The sequence below is a fragment of the Microcebus murinus genome, chromosome 1, assembly GCF_040939455.1.
Source record: "Microcebus murinus isolate Inina chromosome 1, M.murinus_Inina_mat1.0, whole genome shotgun sequence".
NCBI classification, from domain to species: Eukaryota; Metazoa; Chordata; class Mammalia; order Primates; family Cheirogaleidae; genus Microcebus; species Microcebus murinus.
The window spans coordinates 64,085,947-64,109,191 of NC_134104.1; the positions used below are offsets into that span (position 1 = coordinate 64,085,947).

General features: G+C 38.1%; 1 protein-coding gene across 3 annotated transcripts in view; it reads left to right on the top strand.

Annotated features, from left to right (window-relative positions):
* The first annotated feature begins 5,940 nt into the window (after positions 1 to 5,940).
* CD86 (CD86 molecule) overlaps positions 5,941 to 23,245 on the top strand; it is a 64,690-nt gene continuing 47,385 nt past the window's right edge. The window contains exons 1-2 of one of the 3 annotated variants that reach the window (XM_012780516.2): positions 5,941 to 6,073; positions 11,107 to 11,134. Coding sequence is in view for 1 of the 3 variants with exons in the window: in XM_012780515.2 (XP_012635969.1) it covers positions 6,060 to 6,073 (14 nt within the window). In the remaining 2 variants the exon portion in view is untranslated. The other 2 variants (XM_012780515.2, XM_076001979.1) reach the window with 2 other exon arrangements.

A 23,245-nucleotide genomic window follows, 5' to 3' on the forward strand; every position in this document is an offset into this window, starting at 1 on the left:
AAATTGAAGCAGTAATAAAAAACCTTCCAACAAAAAGAAGTCCCAGACCAGACGGTTTCACACCTGAATTCTACAAGACCTACAAAAAACTGGTGTAGGCAGAAATTATTCCATAACATCGAGAAGGAAAGAATCCTCCCCAACACATTTTATGAAGCCAACATTGCCCTGATACCAAAGCCAGGAAAGGACCCAACAAAAAAGAAAAGCACAGACCAATATCCCTTATGAATATAGATGCAAATAATCCCAGTAAAAACCTAGCAAGCTGAATTCAGCTGCTAATCAAAAAAATAATCCATCACAATCAAGTGGGCTTCATTCCAGAGATGCATGGATGGTTCAACATAAGCAAATCTATAAATGTAATTCACCACATAAATAGAAGTAAAAAGACCATATGATCCTCTTAATAGATTCAGTAAAAGCATTCAGCAAAATTCAGCACCCTTTTATGATAAGAATGCTTAACAAAATAGGCATAGATGGGACTTGCCTAAAAATGATGCAAGCCATATACAACAAACCCACAGCCAACATCATACGGAATGAGGAAAAATTGAAAGCATTCCCACTTAAAACTGGAACCACTTAGAACTGCCCTCTATTACCACTTCTATTCAATATAATGCTGGAAGTCCTAGCCAGAACAATCAGACAAGAGAAGGAAATCAAAGGCATACAAATGGGGGCAAAAGAGGTCAATCTATTGCTTTTTGCTGATGATATGATTTTATGCCTAGAAAACCCCAAAGATTCTGCCATGAGATTATTGGAATTCATAAACAAATTCAGCACAGTCTCAGGTTACAAAATCAATGTACAGAAATCAGTAGCATTCTTATATGCCAATAACAAACTGAGACCCAAATCAAAGACTCAATACCCTTCACAATAGCAACAAAGAAAATAAAATACCAAAGAATATATTTAACTAAGGAGGTAAAAGACCTTTACAGGAAAAACTATGAAACACTGAGGAAGGAAATAGCAGAGGACATAAACAGGTAGAAAACCATATTATGCTCATGGGTTGTCAGAATCAACATTGTTAAAATGTCTATAATACCCAAAGTGATCTACAGATTCAGTGCAATCCCTATTAAAATACCAACATCATTTTTTGCAGACCTAGAAAAATAAGTCATTTTACATTTTTAAATATTGTGTAACTATTAATACATTTTCATAGTTGTAGTTGTTCTTTATACATTCATATTTTAACTTCTATACCAGAATTAAGTGATTTACATAATATCATTACAATATTACAGTATTCTGTATTTGTCCATATATTTACCTTTAACAGTGAGATTTATACTTTCATATACTTTTGTGTTGCTATTAAGCATCTTTTCATTTTAACTTGAAGAAGTTCCTTTCACGTTTCTTGTAAGGCAGGTCTAGTGGTGATGATCTCCCTCAGTTCTTGTTTATTTGGGAAAGTCTTTGTCTCTCCATCATTTCTGAATGACATTTTTTTCCAGAGAGTATATTCTTGGCCTTGGTTGGCAGCTTTTTTTTTTTCAGCACTTTGAATATATCATGCCACTTCTTTCTAACCTACAAGATTTCTGCTGAGAAATGTATTAATAATCTTATTAATTTATTAATAATCAAAAATTAATAATTAAAAATTATAATTAATAAAATTAATAATTAAAATCAATGATGTATTAATAATCTTATTAAGGGTGGGGCTTTTTTATATACAATGAGCTGTTTTTCTCTTGTTGCTTTCAAAATTCTATTTTTGACTTTTGACAATTTGATCATAATGTGTCTTGGTATTGATTTCTTTGAGTTCATCTTATTTGGGTTGATTTGGCCTTGAATGTCCATTTTCTTCCCCAGATTTGGGAAGTTTTTAATCCATTATTTCTTTAAACAAGCGTTCTGTCCCCCTTTTCTTTTTGGACTGCCATAATATGTATATTAGTCTATTAGATGGTGTTCCATCTGTCCTTTAGGCTTTCTTCACTCATCTCATTATGGTTTTTTTTTTTCCATTTTGCTCCTCTGACTTGATAATTTCAAGCAACCTGTCATCGAGTTGCTGATTATTTCTTCAGCTTGATCAAGTCTACTGTTGAACCCTTCTAGTGAATTTTTTTAGTTCAGTTATTCCATTCTTCAGCTCTCAAATTTCTGTTTGATTCTTTTTAATGTTTTCTATCTTTGTTGACATTCTAATTTTGTTCACGTACCACTTTCCTGAACTAATTGAGCATCATTATGATGGGTAGTTAGAGTTTTTTGTCAGATAATGCATATACCTCTGTATTTCTTTAGGGTCTGTTTCTGTAGATTTATTTTGTTTCTTTGATGAAACCATTTTCTGGTTTCTTCATGCTCCTTATAACTTTGTGTTGATGTCTGCACATTTGAAAACATAGCCACTTCTTCCAGACTGTATCAACTGACTTTGTACTGGGAAAGACCTTTAGCTATCAGCCTAGCTAAAGATTCTAGGGGCCTCTCAAACATTTTCTGTGACTGTGTTTTTTTCTGCACTTGTGTATGTAGATTCTTAATTGGAAGGATTTTCTGGTTTATTTTTTTCAGGAGCTCATAACCTCTTTTCCCCTCTGATGTCTATCTTCTATACCATGTGTCCACTGAAGTAGCAGCACACCATCCTGCTCTCTTTTGTCCGTGGCAGCCCTTAGTCTCCTAAAGTATGTCAGGTCTTGTCCATGTCCCAAGTTGGGCTACACAGAAACCAATCCCTTAGGCAGGCCTTTGAAAAGCCAGAATGTTGGACACATGCTCCACTTTTATCCACTCTAAAGTAGAGGACACTGAGCTTTGTTGGCCTCTGCAGTATCATGGGTCACGTGGAGTGGCATTATGATCTCCATTTCTTTTCATCTTTTCAGGGGACCTGAGGCATCTAAAGTATGCCAGTGCTCCAAAAAAGCAAGAAAGGAACCTATCCCTTAGTCATCTCCTCATCTTCCTAAACCATGGAATGTTAAATGCATACTCCAATCTTCTCCATCCCCCTGAGGGCAAGGCCACCAAGCTGTATCAGCCTGTGTCTGCTGTACCAAGGGCCCTCTAGAACAGCAGCACACCACTGAGATCCTTTTGTTCTCAGTGTCCCTATAGCATCTAGAGCTGGGTTTCTATCAGCTCTATGAGATGGGCAAGACAGAAGCCAGCCCCTAAAAGTCAGAACTTTGGATGTGTAGTCCAGTCTTCCTTTTCCTTTTTCAGGGAGAAACCAGGAACTGGGGATTTCCTCCTGATCATGTGGCACTGTGGCAAGGGGAGGGATTATGGTGAGAAGGTGCCACAAATTTTCCTGCTGGCTTTGGTGCTTTAGTTTTGTGCTCACCTAGTATGATGAAGTCTCTTAATTGGCTTCTGGATTTTTCTCAAAGAGAATTCGTTTGTGAGTTTTTGTTGAATCAGTATTTCTGTGGGAGGGAAGAGGGTAGTTTCCTATTCTGCCATGTTGCTGACGTTCATTGTGGTTTTGATTTGCATTTCCCTAATGACTAGTGGTTTTGAGCGTCTTTTCATGTGCTTATTGACATTTGTATATCTTCTTTAACCAAATGTGTATTCAAGTCTTTTGCCCATTTTTTAATTGGTTGTTGTTGAGTTGTAGGAGTTCTTTACATATTCTAGATAATGTCTAAATATTTGTTGTTTTGAACAACTAAATTTTGGTATAATTTGTTATGCAGCAATGGATAAATGATGAATACTAAAAACGTTTGTTGCAAATATATTAATTACAACATGGTAATATAAAAATACCAAAAACTAAATATTATCTGATATTAGGGAGATAATTATAATACAATGTATCTACTTGATGTATTATTAATGTGCTACTTAATTACTACTAAAAAGTTTATAATAACATGAGAAAGTGATTATGCTATCTTAATTAAAAATTAGAGTATATACACTGACACCAGGAAACTAAAAGATGACATTCCATACCTTTAATATTTATAACAAGTGGGTTTACATGGATTTATTTTTGTTTTTTATCTCACTTTCTTTCTAATGTGTTATTTATTTTAAATACTATTTTATTTGCACTCCCGCTCTGCAATAATTTGGAAGATGAATGATCTATTTTTAACTTTATTATTTTTATCTTCATTTTTTAATATGAAGGTCAAGATTTTATTTATATTCACATTCAATTCAGAAAGAATAAAAAATCAATACAGATATGAAGCTGACATATGTAGTCCCCAAGCCTTGGTATTTTTAAATGTGACACAGAAACCACCCACAAAAGGAATATTCCACAGAAGAATTTGGTTCAGAGACATTCATATAGAACTCTACACTTTGCTAGCAGATCTCAAATATAGGATCTGCTCTATTTACACGTTGCTACTTTAGTACACTCCAATTTATTGATTGTTCTCTCTGCTGAATGCATTAAATTAATAGCATCACAAATTAGAGGAATTTCTAATACTGTTACTTATTTTTTCAGACATTTCCTTATTACAGAGGATAGAGGGTTTATACTATGTGTATTTAATGAGATTAGAGTTACAATGGATCAGGAATGCCCCATGGTTCACATTGCCCCGAAGGCCACCTTCATTTTTGTTAAAAATTCTCAAAACTAGGTGAAATGATCAAAGTTGACAAAATTATAATTGTATTGTCTTTTTATTTGAAGAGTAACAATTTGTTGAGTTTGCTTCCTTCCTCCCATTAGCAGTGACATCATCTGTTATTTTTATACTTCCTTAAAATAATATATGTAATCTACTTCTAATAATTTTTTAAATCTATATGCAGGTCTAAAACAATTTACAATTATTTAGTCTTATTTCTACAAGTTTAACTTGCTTTATAGCTCAGCACTCACCATTGGTGTTTTTTAGCCATGGCTTCTCCATTCTACTCCATTCTTAGGCTTTCCAATTTTAATTCATTTATTATTCTTGAACACATCTTTAAGTAATTTATTTAGGAAGGGTATCTTTGTAGTGGTATTTTTGTTGCTGTTGTTTTCTTGTCTGCTTGGTGATATATTTCAATCGACGTCACATTTAACTGGCATCTTCTCTAGGTAGAGAATGCTAACTCAAAACTCCACAGATATTGTTCTCATGTTTTCTGTCATTTAAGCTTGAGTTACAGACCAAGCTGGTTTGTGTTTCTCTGCACTCATCCCACCTTTTTTGTTTGTTTTTAGCTTTCTTTGTCTTTGGAATTTAAAATGTTCACAATGATTTGTCTGGATTAGAATCCATTTTCACAAATTTGGTTTGACATGAGTCTCTAAATGGTCCCCTTTTTAGTTCACACGAGGAAATTTCTTCTAGTATAGTTTCTGCTTGATGGAGCCTATGTTTGTTTCTCAGACACAGCTATTAATTTTAAAATGCTGTTTTTTTGAAAGACTTCTATTTCAGAATATTCTCTTTCACTGATTTAATCTTTGGCTATAGCAGGAATGAAGTGATAAAAGCAGTAGTTTGTATTTGCCATCCTAAATTGTGGAGTCCTCACAAAAGAACATGTCCCCCACCCGCAAGCTCAGTGAAATTCTCTGTCATCTTGGTGGTGCAAATGGCAGAGGGAGGCTACTCACCCCCAATCCACACCCATAATAGATCACTTTTTGTTGTCTTACCAAAATCTGTAAAATGTCTTTTTATTCTATTTTGTAAATACAGAGATTTTTTTTCTCTTTTTAATTATTTTATTTTCTAGGTTTTTTGAGGGATTTTCAAAAACCCTACAGAGGAGATTTTTAGTTAGCCTCATCTTAATGTCATGTCTGGAACTCAAACCACTGAATTATTTTTTAAAAATATATTTAGACCTAGGTCAATAAATTCAAAACGCAAGGAAAGGGTTAAATTTCTTCCTCAAGTGTGGGCAAAACTCTGTAGAGAAAAGAGGAACCATTTCTACTGAAGAAAGTTAACAGAGTACGTGATCATTGCGGAGAAAGGCTTGCACGGGCGTGGAAGGGTTGCTCTTCTGCCGCTGTGACGCAGACTAGCGCAGGCAGACAGACAAGTGGGGTCGTTTCCAGACACTAGGCCACAGCAGAAGCAGCCAAGATGGATCCTAGATGGTGAGTAAGAATTCTTACTTTTTCAAGGCAGTTATGAGCTGTGGCCTCGGTGGGAGGCTGACATCTAGGATGGTGCCCTGATGTGTGTCCTTCCCGTGTGAGAACGCTGCTATGTGCTAAGGGCACATCTATTCAGAGGCCAAAAGTGGACAGCTTTGGGAGAGAGAGGAGTCTATAGCCTTGGGAGGGAGAGGGTAGCCAAAGGCCTAGAAGCCATTCTCCCTTCTTAGAGAATCCACTCTAGGTTGCTTAGCTCTGAGTGGGGAAACGTTTTTTTTCTATAGAGCGTCTTTGCCACATGAAGGTGAAAATTATTTGAGGTGCCAAAAAGCAGTTCATTGGTGATGGTTGTATGTTTTTTTTCCATCACCATTGTTTTTTTCTTTTCTTTTTTCTTATTTCAGGAAATTATGGGGGTACAAACATTTTGGTTACATGTTATGACTTTGCTACATCCCAACCATGATTTGAGATAAGCCCTTCCCCCCCAACACTCACCGTGTCCATTAGTTGTGAGTTTACCCACCCCCAACACCCCAACCCCCAAAGAACATTACTACCGTGTGAGCACCTTAGTGTTGATCAGTCAGTGCCTGTTTGATGGTGGGTACATGTGGTGCCTATTATAAAAAGCGACGGTGAACCAGCACCTCTTATATTTTCCTGGATAGAGCTTGAGCCCATCCTCCAAAGTGAGGTATCACAAGAACGGTTGTATTTTCTTTAAGTGACTAATTTTGGTTTTATGAATTTGTTTCTGTTTTTCAACTGTTGAACGTTATAGTCCTTGATTTTCAGTTAAGAATCAGGAAATTCTTAAGAGTTCATATAAGTATGACAAATGACAGAAAGTAAATGTTTTATATATTAGGGTGAGTTTGGCCTAAAAGTGAGGGAATGAGATAGAGAAAGTAGTCAGAGAAAGGCCAAGGAAAAGAAAAGGGGAAAAGAGGTGTAAAGAGAAAATGCACAACTCAGATAATGAATTAGAAACAAGCCCTGGGAGATTCTGGGCAGGGTGGAGTAGTAGAAAGAAGGAGAGCAAATCAGTTAGCTACTGTGTATTGAACATGCATGATGTGCTGCGTACTTTACTACTGTTATTTCGTTGAATTTTATTTTTTACCATGACTTTAGACAGATATCATCATTCTGTTTTACAGAAGAGGTAACTGTGGCTTACACAGGCTAAATAACTTGCCCAAGGTCATGCTGCTCAGAAAGGGTAGAGCTAAAATCTGTATTGCCCACTTTGCTGTGCACCACAAATTTCTCCATGTAGTGGCTGGTCCCCATGACAGGGACTTCCTAGAAGGAGTCACACTTGCCCTTCTCTTGGAAGGGCTGGGGCCAGTCACTATGCATTGTTATTACTATTCTTTGAAAATCTAAGTAACTTTCATGTACCTAGTGTCTGCTGGTTTGAGAAATAGCTTTGAAGCTTTTATTTCAGAAGATCACAATTTAATTTCCAAGTAAAGATTCCTTTTCCCTCCAATGGAATTTTGAAATATTATACATGTATAGGAAAAAGGAATTTCAGAGTTTGTAATTTTTGTGGAACCATAGAGTAGATATACTACTTAATTATGCTAGCACTACCTGTAGAGGTCTATAAAACCACAGAATGCTGTCTATGTTGTTCTTGTTAAGATTCTCTCTTTGTTTCACAGTACCTGAAAATTGATCATGAATCAAGAAATAGCCAATAAACAGCAAGAAATAAAATCAATGCAAATTAAAATAGTGAAGCATTAATTTTTCTCTATCAAAGTGGCAAATATTAAATTTTTTAAAAAGCAAGCAAGCAAGAATCCCCCATGTGGCTAGGGAGGGAGAAATATTAATACCCTGTTGCCCACTGATGGTGATAACATCTTTCTGGAGAATAATCTGGTGATACATATCAAAAGTTTAAAATACATATGCTTTTTTTTTTTTTTTTGGAGACAGAGTCTCACTGTGTTGCCTGGGCTAGAGTGCCTAGCCTACAGCAACCTCAAACTCCTGGGCTCAAGTGATCCTTCTGCCTCAGCCTCTTGAGTAGCTGGGACTACAGGCATGTGCCACCATGCCCGGCTAATTTTTTCTATATATTTTTGGTTGGCCAATTAATTTCTTTCTATTTTTAGTAGAGATGGGGTCTCACTTTTGCTCAGGCTGTTTTCAAACTCCTGACCTTGAGCAATCCGCCCGCCTCAGCCTCCCAGAGTGCTAGGATTACAGACATGAGCCACCACACCTGGCCTACATACACTCTTTAACGAAGCAGTTTACTATTTAGGAATTTATTCTAAGTATATAATCATATACATGCATACAGTTTTAGTGACTTGGATATTTTCTTGCCATTGTTTCTAATGGGAAACATCTTAGAAACAAATGTCTGGTTAATTATGGAACATCCCTAAGGGAATACCATGCAATCATTGACAATTCTATCTTAGAATAACTCATAATGTGTTTAGCTTAAGGGGAAAAAAAGCAGAATGAACAATGCTACCACTTTTATACATGATATACAATGTTAATCAGAAATATAGGTGGTTTTTATTTCTACTGTGTTCTTTTGAACTTGAATCACATCTGCAGGCAGAAAATAAAACTATATATTTAAGTAAAAATAAAAGAAAACAATAGCTGGGTTTTCTCAGAAAAAACAACTATCTAGTGGTATGTGGTCATACAATTCGTGGGATTCTGTGGTTTGAGCTTTAGCCCTTTTTGTGTTTAACTTTTTTTTGTCTCTTGACTCCTCTTCAAAATACATTCATTCCACCCATAATTCATTAGATCCAATGATAGAATGTTACATTTGGAAGAAATTAGATCTCTCTTCTCCTTTTACAGATGTGATTGGATGGCTCCAGAGTGAGCTGTATATTGAGAGGGAGGGCAGGACAGTGGTTAACAGAATTGCTGGGGTTTGAATACCATTCCCCCACTTCATAGCTGTGTGACCTTGGACAAGTTGCTTAGCCACTCTAATCCTCAGTTTCTTGCCTGTAAAATGGGAGTATAGTGATATGTCATAAGCTGGTTGTGAGATTTTAATAAGACAATCCATATAAGGTGTTTAGAACTTTGTCCTGGTAAATACTTGGGAATTATTAGTTGTTTTTATTACTGTTATGTTTAGGATTAAGAAACAGAGGGCAGGTGATTTGCCCAAGATTGTGCAACCACTTAATGGCATTGCTAGGACTAGAATGCAAGAAGGTTATTTCCAGCAGAAATGTTCAGTACCTTCCAAGTCTGGCAGGACAACTCCTGCCAGAGTTATGCTCTGGAAAGCTGTGCTCTTTGGAAAACTGACCTGCAACAGGCAGTATCCAAGGACAAGGCCTGTTGGGAAAATAGGCTAAGAGACGTGAAAGGTTTCAGGAGTTTTTTTTTTTTTTTTTTTTTTTTTTTTTTTTTTTTTTTGAGACAGAGTCTCACTTTGTTGTCCAGGCTAGAGTGAGTGCCGTGGCGTCAGCCTAGCTCACAGCAACCTCAATCTCCTGGGCTTGAGTGATCCTTCTGCCTCAGCCTCCCGAGTAGCTGGGACTACAGGCATGCGCCACCATGCCCGGCTAATTTTTTATATATATATATCAGTTGGCCAATTAATTTCTTTCTATTTATAGTAGAGACGGGGTCTCGCTCTTGCTCAGGCTGGTTTTGAACTCCTGACCTTGAGCAATCCGCCCGCCTCGGCCTCCCAAGAGCTAGGATTACAGGCGTGAGCCACAGCGCCCGGCCTAGGTTTCAGGAGTTTTGCAGGGCTTTGCCTTGAAGGAATATGTGGACATGTTAGTTCACAGACTAGAAGCTGCTCCCAAACAAGGGAGGCATTGTCAGGACGTCTGCAAAGCAACGTTTCTTCAATGCTGCTGGCCATCACCTTGAGCTTTTTTGCAGAGCAGAAGCTTGGTTTGGGTCCTTGGTAGAAAAGCTGATTAAAATGCCTACCCAGCAGATAACATGCAACTGGAACTATCTTAAACTTCAAGGCTATTCCTGCTTCACTCCTGACCACATGTCTCTGTATTTAGAGAAGTAGATTAGATTAGTACACAGACTCAGTGTTCTCACTTTATATATTTTTGTCTTTAATTTGTATGCTCAGCTAGGTCTGTTTCTAACTTAGGGCTTAACATGTTTATCTTAAATAAATTTTGTAACCATCTATTCTTATAGACAGAATTAGGTAAGGGTCCCCTGAAAACCTCAATGAATGAGCTGTAATTCTTCTTAACTTATTTCTTTAACCAAGGACAACTATTTGCTGTAACAATAGATTCTGACATGAGATTTCATTCAGGGCCTCACAGCTCACAGGAATGCTGGAGAACCCCTGACTCCCCCATCACTTTAAACTATACTTTGTCTCTTTGTCTCTATTATTTCCAAATCTCTTGAGAGGATCCTGCCTGGGATTGGTTTTGCTGGGAGAGTAGCTAACTCCCAGCAAAGGCCAGCCTCCAGGGAGTGACTCTAATCACAATGGGAAGCCAAATGCTAGAAAGAAGGGTGAAGCTAAGGGAGCTGAGAGCCAAGTTAAGTGCAGCAATGAAGCCTGCAAAGAGCTAGTGTAAGAGAGAAGAGGTAACTCAGAACCTGCTGGGGCTTTTAGGCAAACAGCTGTGGACTTCATGGCAAGTTAATGTGGTTTAAAGATCTAAGATCTCAGTGATCAAATAGACAAATGGGGTCTGCATGCATGGGGGAATTGTAAGGAAAGCTAAGCTGGGCTAGTATAAGAAGCGCAGAGCCCAGACATCCAATGTTGATTATCCTGAAGGCACAGCCTAAGTTTGAAGAATTGCAAATAGGAAGAGACATGATAAAATTTGCTTTAAAAAAATTGCCCTGGCAGCAGAATGAAAACTAATTTATAGTGACAAGGAGATCATTAAGAAACTATTGGAATAATCGAAGGAGAAGTGATGAGGGCATGAAAACAGGACAATTATGGTAGGATGAGAGAGGAGAGGATGCATTTCAGAGATGTTTAAGCACTAGAATTGACAGGATTTCCTTTTTGACAGATGTGGAGACTTGGGGAGAAGGAGAGATGTAAGTGCACAGTGGCATCCTTTACAAAATGGGAGGTATGGGATGTGGACTGGGTTGGCGCCAAAGAAAGAGAGGACGGATGGTGAGTTCTTTTCTAACATACTGAATTTGAGTATTTGAGTGCCTATGGAGCAGCTGGATAGAGATGTCCAAGTGGACAAGTAGATATTCAGATGCAAGCTGAAGAATAAGGGATGACCTGGAGTGGACATTAAGAATCTCAAGCATAAATATAGTTGACAGTTGAAATTCTCTTTCTGGGTGAGTTCCCTAGGGATAGGGGATTTTGGATTGAGAAGAAGTCAAGGACAGAATCCAGAAAACCTTGGCATTTAAGGAGGGAGATGAGGAAGAAGAGTGTACAACAGTTACCACGGAGGGGCTAGTGAGATGGGAACAATCCAACAGAAAAGTGGTGCATAGAAACCAAGGGAGGAGAGAGATGCAAGAAAGAGGAGGACATGTCCACAGAAAGACAAAGCATATTCACCAAACTTCTACATTGAGCACATGAGATATGACATAAAATGCAACTCTAGTGACTAAATATTAAGGGTTGAGTTGTGACTGCCCCCCTATTCACATGTTGAAGTCCTAACACTCAGTACCCCAAGATTTGACTATAATTGGAGATAGGGTTGTGACAGAGATAACAAAATTAAAATGAGGTTGTTAGGGTGGGTCCTAATCCAAGACGACTGGTGTGCTTATGAGAAGAAGAAATATGGGCTGAGAAACACGCATAGAGGGTGGACAATTGAAGACACAGGGAGCGGATGGCCATACATAAGCCAAAGAGGAAGGCCTGGAACAGATTCTTTCCTCACAGCCCTCAGAAGGAACCAACCTGCCTGCCGATACCTTCATTTGATCTCTGGCCTCCAGAAACAAATAAATATCTATTGTGCAAGCCCCCCCAGTGTGTGGTCTTTGTTACCACGGCCCTGGAAAAGTACATACTTGTCGAGAGTGTATATAGCCAGAGAAAGCAGTGGTGAATAAGTATATCAGAGAGGAGAGAAGGAAACCAAAGAGGATTAGGTCATTTAAGATTAGAAAAATATTTCACGAAGCAGAGGGTAGTCACAGACTCAAATTCTGCAGAAAGGTGAAGTAGGAGAATGACTGAAAAAGTCCAGAGGCCCTCAGTGACCTTTGCAGAGCACGCCCAGTTGTGTGCCATTCAGAGAGCTGAGAGCACAGAGGCAGTGCAGATGGACAACTCCAGCAAAAGGTTTGGTGATAATATTTGTAACCTAAACAATTGTATGCCTGTAATATGCTGAAATTTAAAAAAAGTTTGGTGATAAATGGAGACCTCTTCACTGGAGCAAGCTCACTGCTGCTGTCCAGAGAGAGCCACGTGGAAATAGCCTAGCGTCCAGTCAGCCAGACCTGGTGTCTTCCCTCTTCAACTTTAAAAGCTAAACAAATGAAAGAGGAGTCGATACTCCTTTTTTGCAACCAAAACTGATTTGGGAAGGAGTTCAGAAAGAAAAGAATTTTTGCATCTGTCATTTTCCATGCTGGAGTTTCAGTACTGACATAGCTTCCATTCTGTATTGCTAAGTCATGAGAAAGTTGATAGTTAAAGCCTCTCACCTCTGGTGAATTTGGTGGTGTAAAGAAGACAAGCCCAAGCGGAATTTCAGGGATCATTTATAATTTACATAATAGAAGGAGGGGGAAAAACACAGTAGGATTGGAATAGAGAAGTATTAAAACATTTTCTTAGAAATCCTTTGAGTCACAATGAATCTAAAATTTGCTTTCTGTAGTGTCAGGAATACGGCTACGACAAACAACTCAAATGTCACAGCTCTGTATTACTGGGGTCAAATTAATCAGATCTTACTGTACTAAAAGATCAAATAAAAATACAAGGAATGAACATTTAGTTAAGTGAGCCAATTAATGAATACCAGCCAGAAACTAGTAAAACTGGGTAAACCTGAAATACACAACTATCAGAAGTATTAACCTAGATCATCACCACCATCTTACAACTATTTTCAACCAACAATCAATCTTTATCAAGAACCTGATAGTTTTAAGGCACTGTGGAGAATACAGATGAAATAGCTGATATGTTATTCTTTAAGTTTAATTGGAAATAGAAAACAACAAAAGCAATTCATAAAATGACAAAAGCAATTCAATACAGTTAATAATTCAATGATTTTTTAAAAAAGAAATATAAATGACAAAAAATTCATTCTCACTAAATAGTAAAGAAATGCTGATTCAAACACCAATGAGATATTTTCATTTACCAGATTAAACAGTAAAACAAACAATCCAATTAGAAAAATGGGCACAAGATATAAAAAGACATTTCCTCAAAGAGGATATATAGATGGTGATTACTGCATAAAAAGATGGTCAACATCATTAGCCATTGTGGAAAAAAGAATTAAATCCACAATGAGGTATCACTACATATCTATCAGAATGGTTAAAAATAATAATTTAAAAAGTGACAACACCAAAGGCTGGAAGAATGCAGAGAAACTAGATGACACGTACATTGCTGTTGGAAGTGTATAATGGTATAGCCACTCTGAAAAACAGTTTGGCAGTTTCTTACAAAACTAAACATGCATTTACTATATGATCTAGCAATTGCATTCTTGGGCATTAGTCCCAGAAAAATAAAAGTCTATCTTCACACAAAAACCAGTACACGAATATTCATACCAGCTTTATTCACAGTAGTCAAAAACTGGAAAAAAAAGTTCTTTGGTGGGCGACTAGTTAAACTGTGTTACGTACACACCATGGAATAATACTCAGCAATAAAAAGGAAAGAACTATTTATACACACAAAAATTTGTATGAATCTCCAGGGAATTAGGCTAAATGAAAATGCCAATCCCAAAAGATTACCTACTGTATGACTCTATCTATGTGACATTCTTGAAGTAACAAAATCCTAGAGAAAGAGACCAGATTGGTAGTTGCCATGGCTGGGGGTTGTGGGGAAGAGAGGGGGTGTGTGGCTACAAAGGGATAGCACGAGGGAGGAGGAGGTGGTGATTGTGTATCTTAATGATGGCAGTCATTAGGTGAATCTACACACATGACAAAATTGCATAGAACTACACACATACAGATGAGTACATGTAAAATTAGTGAAATCTGAATAAGTGTATGGATTATATCAGTGTCAATTTCCTGGTTTTGATATTTGCAATAGTTATGCAAGATATTACCACTGAAGGAAACTGGATGAGGGGTACACAGGACTCTCCTATGTATTTTTTCAACTTTCTTTGAATCTATAATCATTTAAAAATAAAAAGTTTTAAAAAGTAATTTAAAAACTCCAAAATATTCATCTTGACTAGATATTAAAGAAATGCCAATTCAAATACAAGATATTTTCATTTATCAAATTAACAATTTAAGTGGTTTTCTGGTTGGAGGGTGGTTAAGAGTAATAATGTTAAAGAGCATACAATAAGAGGTACTTTCAAATATTACTGATTGTGGGAATATGAATAGGTAGAAACTTTCTGGAAAGCAGTTTGTCAAAGTATATCAAGGGTCTTAAAAATGCTTGTACAAGCAGACGCCCATTCTGGGTACTGCCAATTTCTCTATGTTCTTAGTAATTTTTTTAGTTCATTCAGTATCTTTGTTCCAGGAACTGTGCCACACATTAGAAATATATTAATACCAAAGAGGAGTAAACATTATTTCTGTCCTCTAGATCTTTAGTTTAAGTGGTAAATATATCTAGGGTGATGTTTTTTATAATAGTGAAGTATGCAAGTTTCCACAGGAGCATGAAGGTGGCGTTTTCCACTTCCTGTAAGCAGTACCATGTCTTAGATAAATGCCAGGGTTTTGAGTCAGCTGGGCTGGTGTCAAATAACAAGTAGTTAATAAATCGTTCTCTACTTACTAGTGCTATCACTTGGGGAAGCCATCAGCTCCCTGAACTTCAGTGTTGTCCTCTATAAAATGAGGCTAGTACTTACCAATGCTGTGAAAGATATAAGAATTTATAATGGATGTAAAGTTCTATGGAAATACAATATTTTATGTTTACATTCTTTTCTTTAATATCTATTATTTCCTATATTTTTAATTAAGCCTTAGCTATCTGTAGGTCTGCCTTTTCTGATTGAGTTCTAGCAAATGGACTCTTACCTGTAACCTACTTCCTAATTGTAGATAATGAAGAGGCAGGCCAAATGCAAGGGAATAAAGTGTGAGTCAAATAACAAAGCCATCTAAAATATATTTTATGTGAGATAGGATGCCAAAAGCATTAAAATAAAATCCTATACTATAATGATAACCATGTGAGTATCTTTATGAAGATGTCTACAAAAGCCCACTTTTTAGCCTCTAGAATTCAAATATTTTAAGTTTGTTTTTAATTTATAAAGGCTTGTTTGCTCATTGGCAATCATGAATAACTATATTCAAATTTGCACTTCTAATTCTAAGAAAATACATAACCTACCATTTTCTTTATCATAAAAAAATTATTCTATATCTTGCTCTAATAATTTCACCTCTCAGGAGCTAGCTAATTAAATAATAAGAGATTTGGAGACATATGTGTGCATAAAATGCTTATTATAGCATTATTTAATATAATGAAAAATGAGAATCAACCTAAATAAGTAGGCAAATAGTAAACAAAATTAAAAATGAAGTTGATAATGACACTTTAATTACACAAGACAACATATAGAATCATAAAGAAAGCTACAGAATCATAAAGAAAATAATGCATAGACTGTGTGCTATTTGTGGTAAATTCTTCCTAAAAACTAAATAAGCACATTGGAAGAATTTTAGAAAGAAAAAAATAAGCCCCATGTCAGGAATTGAGAAGCTAGTGTTTTAATTGAGAATATATTTCCACAGAAGAATCTTGGCATAAACGTTGGTTTTCAAAACAAAGCAAAATAATGCAACAACTCCAAAAAGTCAACTTGTACAAAACCATTTGAAACCAGATGAATCAGCCAAACAAGAGGAATGGGAAAGGGGAAGGGAAAGCATGGCTCAAAGGCAGCTTTAAAGGGAGGGCGTAAGTCATGCATCTCCACCATCCAGCCCAGACAGTCGAGGAAGGGGAGGCGGCCTCTGTGTCCACAGCTGCAGGTTGACAAAGCAGGGAAAGGAAGGGCAGCTTCTCCTAAGGAGGGGATGCTGGAGCAAGGGGGAGCCCAAGAGGTAAAATCAAACAGACAACTCATAGAAATAAGAGAGCACGCAAACATATCAGAAAAACCATAGTGGTTACCTCTAATTGTGGAAATAGGATTCTTTCTTTGACATTTTAAAATTGCCAGATCTTCAGTGAACTTGCATTGCTCTGCTGAGCAGGGTAAAATCAAGTTAAAAAGTAATTTAGTGGTGGCATACAGTCTCTACTCCAGGAATGGCCAACATAGATCCTCCAGGGACAGAAGCTAGTGAAGCAAGCCTGTGGTTTACGTAGAGCTCCATGACGTGTAAATGGCAGAAGCGGCATTACACCCACAGGAAAGCCCCATCTTAAGGAGTGCTTCTTGTCACCGCTCTGTTCTCTTGTGTGTAGGCATATGTTCTGGACAGCCAAGGGTTATTTTTTAAGAGAAATCAGAAAGGCAAACTTATTGGTGAAATCGTAATTCTTACTTAATGGCTCAATGTCTGGAGGAGCTGGCTGGGTATAGGCCACCAGTTTTATGACTGACTTCTGTCAGTGCAACAGAGATTCAGAAGAGAGTGAAAAATTGTGAATGTAGTAGTTTAGGAATATATTATATGATAGCTCAGGCTGTAGAGAGTCAGAGCCAGAAAGGAGGGGTCTGGGACTATTCATTTATTAATTTATTCAATGAAGTTTTATTTAATATTGGGGGAGTGAAGATGAATTAGATAGAGATCCTGTTTAGAAGCTATTACAGAAGGATATATTACTATAGTTAACACTGCTTACAATCTGGCAGAAATTATGGTGTACTATGTTACATCCTAAATTATCTCATTTAATTCTCACAACTACAGGAGGTTGGTACCATTGTTATCCCCAATTTTCCACAAGTGAAAACTGAGTCTTGCCCAGTCATATCACTGGTAGTAAAGCCAGGATTCCAAATCTGATTCCAGATCCAAGCTCTGAACAAGCATGCTGTATATTGTGAGACATCAGGGGAGGGCGAGATTATTTCCAGCAGCAAGACATATTTGTGGATGAAAAGATTTGAGCTTGGAGAGAGCTGTGTTGGGTCAGGTCCAAAGCAAACTCTGGCAGTCAAATGGTAAAGGGAAGAGCCAGCGAGCCAGTGGTCTGGGGCAGGCACAAAATCTGGGGTAGAGGTCAAAAACTCAAAGCTGGTGGACTAGAAATAGTCCACGACAGAGAGTAGTCAAAATAACAAAACAAAATCTTAACTCATACTTAGTTGTCAATATTTCAAAAACCTGGAGAATTCACATTCTCCAGATTGGCTTTCTAGCTCCTCTGGGGAATTAGAAAAGCTGCTAACAGTGGGCCCACATTCCCACATGGTTACAGCTGGTGAATCTGGCAGAGGTTGCTCAACTTCCAAGGGTGTATAAGTTCTCCTCCTCCTGTTCGACCTGCTTGTTTCATTTATATGACCTACATGGACCCTGCAGGGGCTTGCATCTGAGAGCCTTAGTTTAGAAAATGAGGCAGCAACAGTTGGGAACTTCTGGATCAAAGCAGATAAGATCTGGGAGTCCAGAAGAGAAGGTTAGTTGAAAATCTGGACCCAGCCAGCCCACTTCCTAGAGGAAGTCAGAACCTAAGGCAAAAGCCATCTACCTTCCCTGCTCCAAGATCTCTGCCCGGGCATGGGAAGGAAGTGAGGCTCAATGGAGAGATGTAAATTTGAAGGAAATGAAAAATTTAGACAACAGGGAGTAGAAAAGTTAATGTGCCCATTGTGTGGCTGACCCAAGATTCTGTTTCCAGGAGACTTCCCCGGCTTGTTAAGTGTTCATGGTTGCCAGAATAAAAGTTAGAGAAAAAGAAAAACAAACCAAACCCCAGCCTCTTAAATACCTCTAGTTGTATTTTCACATGAACAGGTAGAGTGATCCCTTTACTATTCAGGTATTGATGGGAGGGTCCCATTCATTTCCAGGGGGCCTCAAATTAAAGGAACTTTGGGCAGGTTACTAACTTCTTCGAGTCTCAGTTTGTCTTTTAGAAGGTTGAATAGTTCCAAACTTTCAGAGGGTAAGGATTAAGAGGTCAAATGGAGGAATATCAAATGCATGGCTCAGAGTAGAAAGGAACAAATGACTGCTGTGATGACCAGGGACAGGGCTAAGAACACTAGACAGGTACTGTCTTAATCCACTTTCTGTTGCTATAACAGGATACCTCAGACCGCATAATTTATTATATAAAGAAAAGAGGTTTATTTGGCTCACAGTTCTAGAGGTTGGGAAGTCCACAATCAGGCAGCCACTTCTGGTGAGAACCTGGCACAGCATCATAGTGTGCCAGGAAAGTGGACACAGAAGCAAAATGAGCACATGCAAAAGGGACAAAACATGAGGGGCAGCTTCACTTTATAACCACCCGAGTTCTAGAGAAGTAATCCAGTCCCGTAAATGAGAACTCACTCCCCCAAGAATTAACCCAGTTCTGCCAGAGTGACATTAATCCTTCTTAACAATTTAATCACTTCTTAAAAACCCCATCTCCCAACACTGCCACAATAGCAGTCAGATTTCCAACACATGATTTCTGGTGGACACACTCACTCCATAGCTGGTGGTGTCCCTAAATCCTTACAGTAACCACATGAGTTAGATATTATCTTCACAGTTGAAAAAAATGAGGAAATTGAGGTTCAGGGAGGTTTAGTAACTAAGATTGCACAATTAGTGCAAGATTGCAAAATTGTAATCTTGGGGGCAGAGTGGGGAGACTTACTCAAAAAATGCCAAACCATTTAGCATTGAGGCAAAAAAAAAGTATGATGACATCTGACATTCTAACAATAGTAATATAGCATTATCAGCTATAAATTAAAACATATTCAATTCTATATCCTGCTAAAAACTTGAGATCATTAGCTGTCTGGCCCTGGGCAGGTGGCCTAACCTCTCTGAAACTCAGTTTCCTCATCTGTAAAATTTTTTTCATTTATTGTGAAGATTATATGAAGTCATGCATTTAAAATACTTTGAGTGCCTTAGAATAATATCAGAGTATCTAGCTTACAGCAGCCAGTTAACAGATGTTAACTTTAATAAATAGACACTTCACTGAGCCCCCACTCTGGACCTGTTTCTATGCTAAGCACCAGGAATACCAAGGGGAATTCAATTTGTCCCCTGCCCTGGTGGAACTCAGGAGAGGACAGCCATATAAGAAGTGAAATTTTAATGCAGTGAGGAAATTGTTGTAATGGAAGAATAAATAGTGTGATTTGGGAGGAAGGAAGATACAGATATGGTGAAAAGGGAAGGGCAGGGTGCAGGGAAAACTCCAACTGTGGAATGATGTGGATCTCAGAGGAAGAGTAGAGTTTTGCAGCGGAGAAGGTGGGGAAGGCATTTTAGGCAGAAGGAACAGCTTGTGCAAAGGGAAAGAAGGCAAGAAGTCTTTGAAGTGTCTGATGGGGTCCTGGAACAGTGAACGATTCAGAAGTGACTTGGGAGGAAGTGGTACAGGTTGAATAATAAAAACAGAAGAGAAAATTTGGACTCAAGCTGTGAAAGGCTTTCTGTGTCTTATTAAGAAGTATGAACACTAGATTGTGAGGAAGAGGGAGCAGGTCTTTAAAGCAAGAGAGTTTCATCAGATTGTTTTTGATGAAAGATAATGAAGGGAACTGGCTAGAAGCCTATTGCATTCAGTAGTCCAACAAGAGGTGATGAAGGCTCTGAAATTGGCCACCAATGAGTTGGAAGTGGGTGGAGAGGTGGAAAGGAGAGTATAGAATGACATAAACACAATCTGTGAAATCCACAGTATGAAAATGTCCTGGTCCCCTCTTCCTTACCACAGTCAACCCGAGGGACCAAAACAAAAACAAAAAACCTCTTATAAAAATAGTCTCTTTTGTTTGTATGCAAATAGGTTGTGCACAGTGAAAATGCAACTCAAATGCAATATTTCGTTTCTTAAGCCATGAAATGCAAAAATCAAATTGGTTTATTATAAATGCCGTCCTTCTGAAAAATTCCAACTCCTCACCTTAAAATTGTAGCCAACCAGTGTAAGGCTTATTTAAGATTGCTTGCAATCTTAAGTAAGATTTCAGTAAAGCTCAAATTACGGCACTTTTCCAAAGAGGCCATCCCTTATTCACATTGCTGAAGTAGGAAGAGCGACATCTTGTTTTACTGGAAAATTGCTCTCAAGGGGCAACACGTCTGTGTGGTGGGGGATCTTTAGAATCTTCCAGATAAAGGTGTGTGAGGGGAGTAATAGCTGTAAAAATTACATCTCTGTGGTTCTACACCACCAACTTGAAAACTGCAAATCCAGGTTGATAAATGCATATTTTAAAGGTTCACAGAAGTCTTATGTATATTATTTTTGGTCACAAAGATGTCACAGGGAAGTGAGTCTTTGACTGTGCAATGCCACCCTCATTGTAAAATGGAAGCTTTAAAAAAAATCTGTATGCCCCAATCAATCTCATTTTACTTTGTAGTGAACATTTTATTTATATTATTAAATAAACATTTTGCATAAAAAGGTGCTTTCACATATCTTCATGCTTCCCTAAATTTTAAATATGCTGCAAGTTGTTAAAATGTGTTAGTTTTGTTATGCATTATACCCCCTCCTCTGCACACATAGGGGGAAAAAATATGAACTTACCTCTTTAAGTGACTTTTACATTTAGTATATTACCTTGTTTTAGTTATTCTGAGGTTATAAAGAAAATGACAAATGTCAGATGTTTTGTGAAAGAAATGATGGTTTCTCTGAATATGTAAGTGCATACCCCTAAGCAAATGGGCCGCTTTAAATTCAGAACCACAGACTTCTGAATATTGGTTTAATGTTCCTAGGTAATGGTAAAGATTGAAAAGATAAAAGGTTTGGAATCAGATATTTACTCTGAGTTCTGAAGAGCGCTATCACAGATGTTGGTAGTTTATTGGTATCAATTTTTAAATATGCTGTTGTATGTATTTCCTTCATCTTGGAAAGATTGTACACAGTTATGTTATTTGTTAAATAATAGTCCATCTTTTGTGGAAACTATCAGAGAAAGTCCTGAGACAGTAAGATTGTATTATAAATTCTATCATATAGCTAGTATTAATTGAAAGGGAAGTTAAATAACTATAGAATTATTAAGTTGGAAAGGAAGTTAAATCACTTAGTCCACCCTTCCCCCAGGAGGTTCTCTGTACCGTTCTATCCCTGACTAATGATTATGCAGACACCCTGACCACTTAAAATATGATGTGAAGGAGACCCACTATCTCCTGGGAGAAACCTTTTCCTGAAACAGAAGCCTGGGGAAATTTTTCTTGGTTGTGACATATACAACCTAGTTAGAATCTACCTCATGCTCTTAAGATGGCATTTAATCATGAAGACAGCATACCTAACCAAATTGAAAATTGCTTGGTGGCAAGTACTTTGATTTTATTAAATGGGTATAGGTCTCTTCAACTACAGGCTCTAGGAGGGCAAGGACCTTCTCTAGCTCACCGTGGACTCAGGACTAGCCCAGGGCCTGCATTCCGTCTGGGCTGGAAAAGCATTTGTTGAATAAATGAAGGCAAATTAAAAAGTTGAAATTCCAAGTGGTGCAATTACATCTATGGATTTTAAGGTTTCATTGGAAAATGGGAAATATTACTGAGATTCAGAGATGCGTAGGAACCAAGGTAAAGCATAAAAATGTGTGTCTTTGTATGTCACTAGAGTCTATATGCCTAATAGACTAATAGTAGGTCTGATGCAACCCTGGCACTAGGCCTTGTCCAGCCCCTTCTGTGGGGTGTTTGGATCCACGCAGGTAGGCAAGGCGGGAGGGGTGCCCTGGATGTGGTCTTGTCACTAGATCCTGATCTCAAGTGTCCATGGGCTGAGTTGTGAGCCCTTCTGTTCCCCACACTGCAGTCTTTCCCCACTCTGAGCCTTGCTTCCCCCACCTGCAGTCTGGTTCCCCAACGGCCACTGTGGCCTGGCCACAGGGATGGGCCTTGTTCCACACTTCCCAGGAGTTCCTAATTCTGGACGTGGCCCAGCACACCCCTACTCCACTCTGCCAGGTCTCCACCAGACCACAGACCTAGCTCAGGCCCTGGGTATGGGGCCCCTGGCTCCCCACCTGCTGCGGTTGTTGTCATTAACCTGAGCTCTACCCAGGACCCTCTTCTCCCTTGCCCAGACTACCAAAGCTAACACACGTCTGAAGGCCACACTCATCCCTGGTACAAAAGTACTTTTCCAAAATGCTTACCCTTTGGACAATTTTTTTCCTTAACCTACATTTTAATATAAGCAAGATCAATCTTCAATCCAAATAAATGTATATCGCTGCCAAAGCCACCACGTGATTTTGAGAGAAAGTGCCAATAGTCTTTTGCATTCACTTGATAGAATCCTGAAAATACCTTCTGCTGTCACTTGACTTTCTGACTTGTCCCTTGAGGACATCTAGGCAAAATTGTGTCACTGGGTCCTAGTTTCTGTGTTCAGAAATTGATCAAATACAAGTTAAGAAACAATACACATTGCCTCTTTCTCAGCACGCATGAATGAGAGGCGTGAATTTGCATCATGAGAAAGTGAATAAAAGAAGATACCACAGGGCAGCTAGGGAGACAGAAGCAGCCAGCCTAGGGCACGAGTGAAGTCTATATCAGAGGTTGTGAAAGTGAGGGTCACTCGATACTTTGGAGACGCACTGGTATGACGTAAATACTGAGGCTGCAAAATTTTAGCTCAAAGAAAAAGATTCAACTTCTAATGGTTAACTATGTAAGATATGCTTTTAAGTGTAGGCTAAAATTGTATCCCCTCCTCAAAGAAATAAGAAACCCACTATATTTCTAAGAACGTTCCTCCAGAAACATGGAACTGAAAGCTAATTTTTTATTGATCGGGCCCTAAGGAAACAGTGGGGCTTTTTCTTTAATTTACCT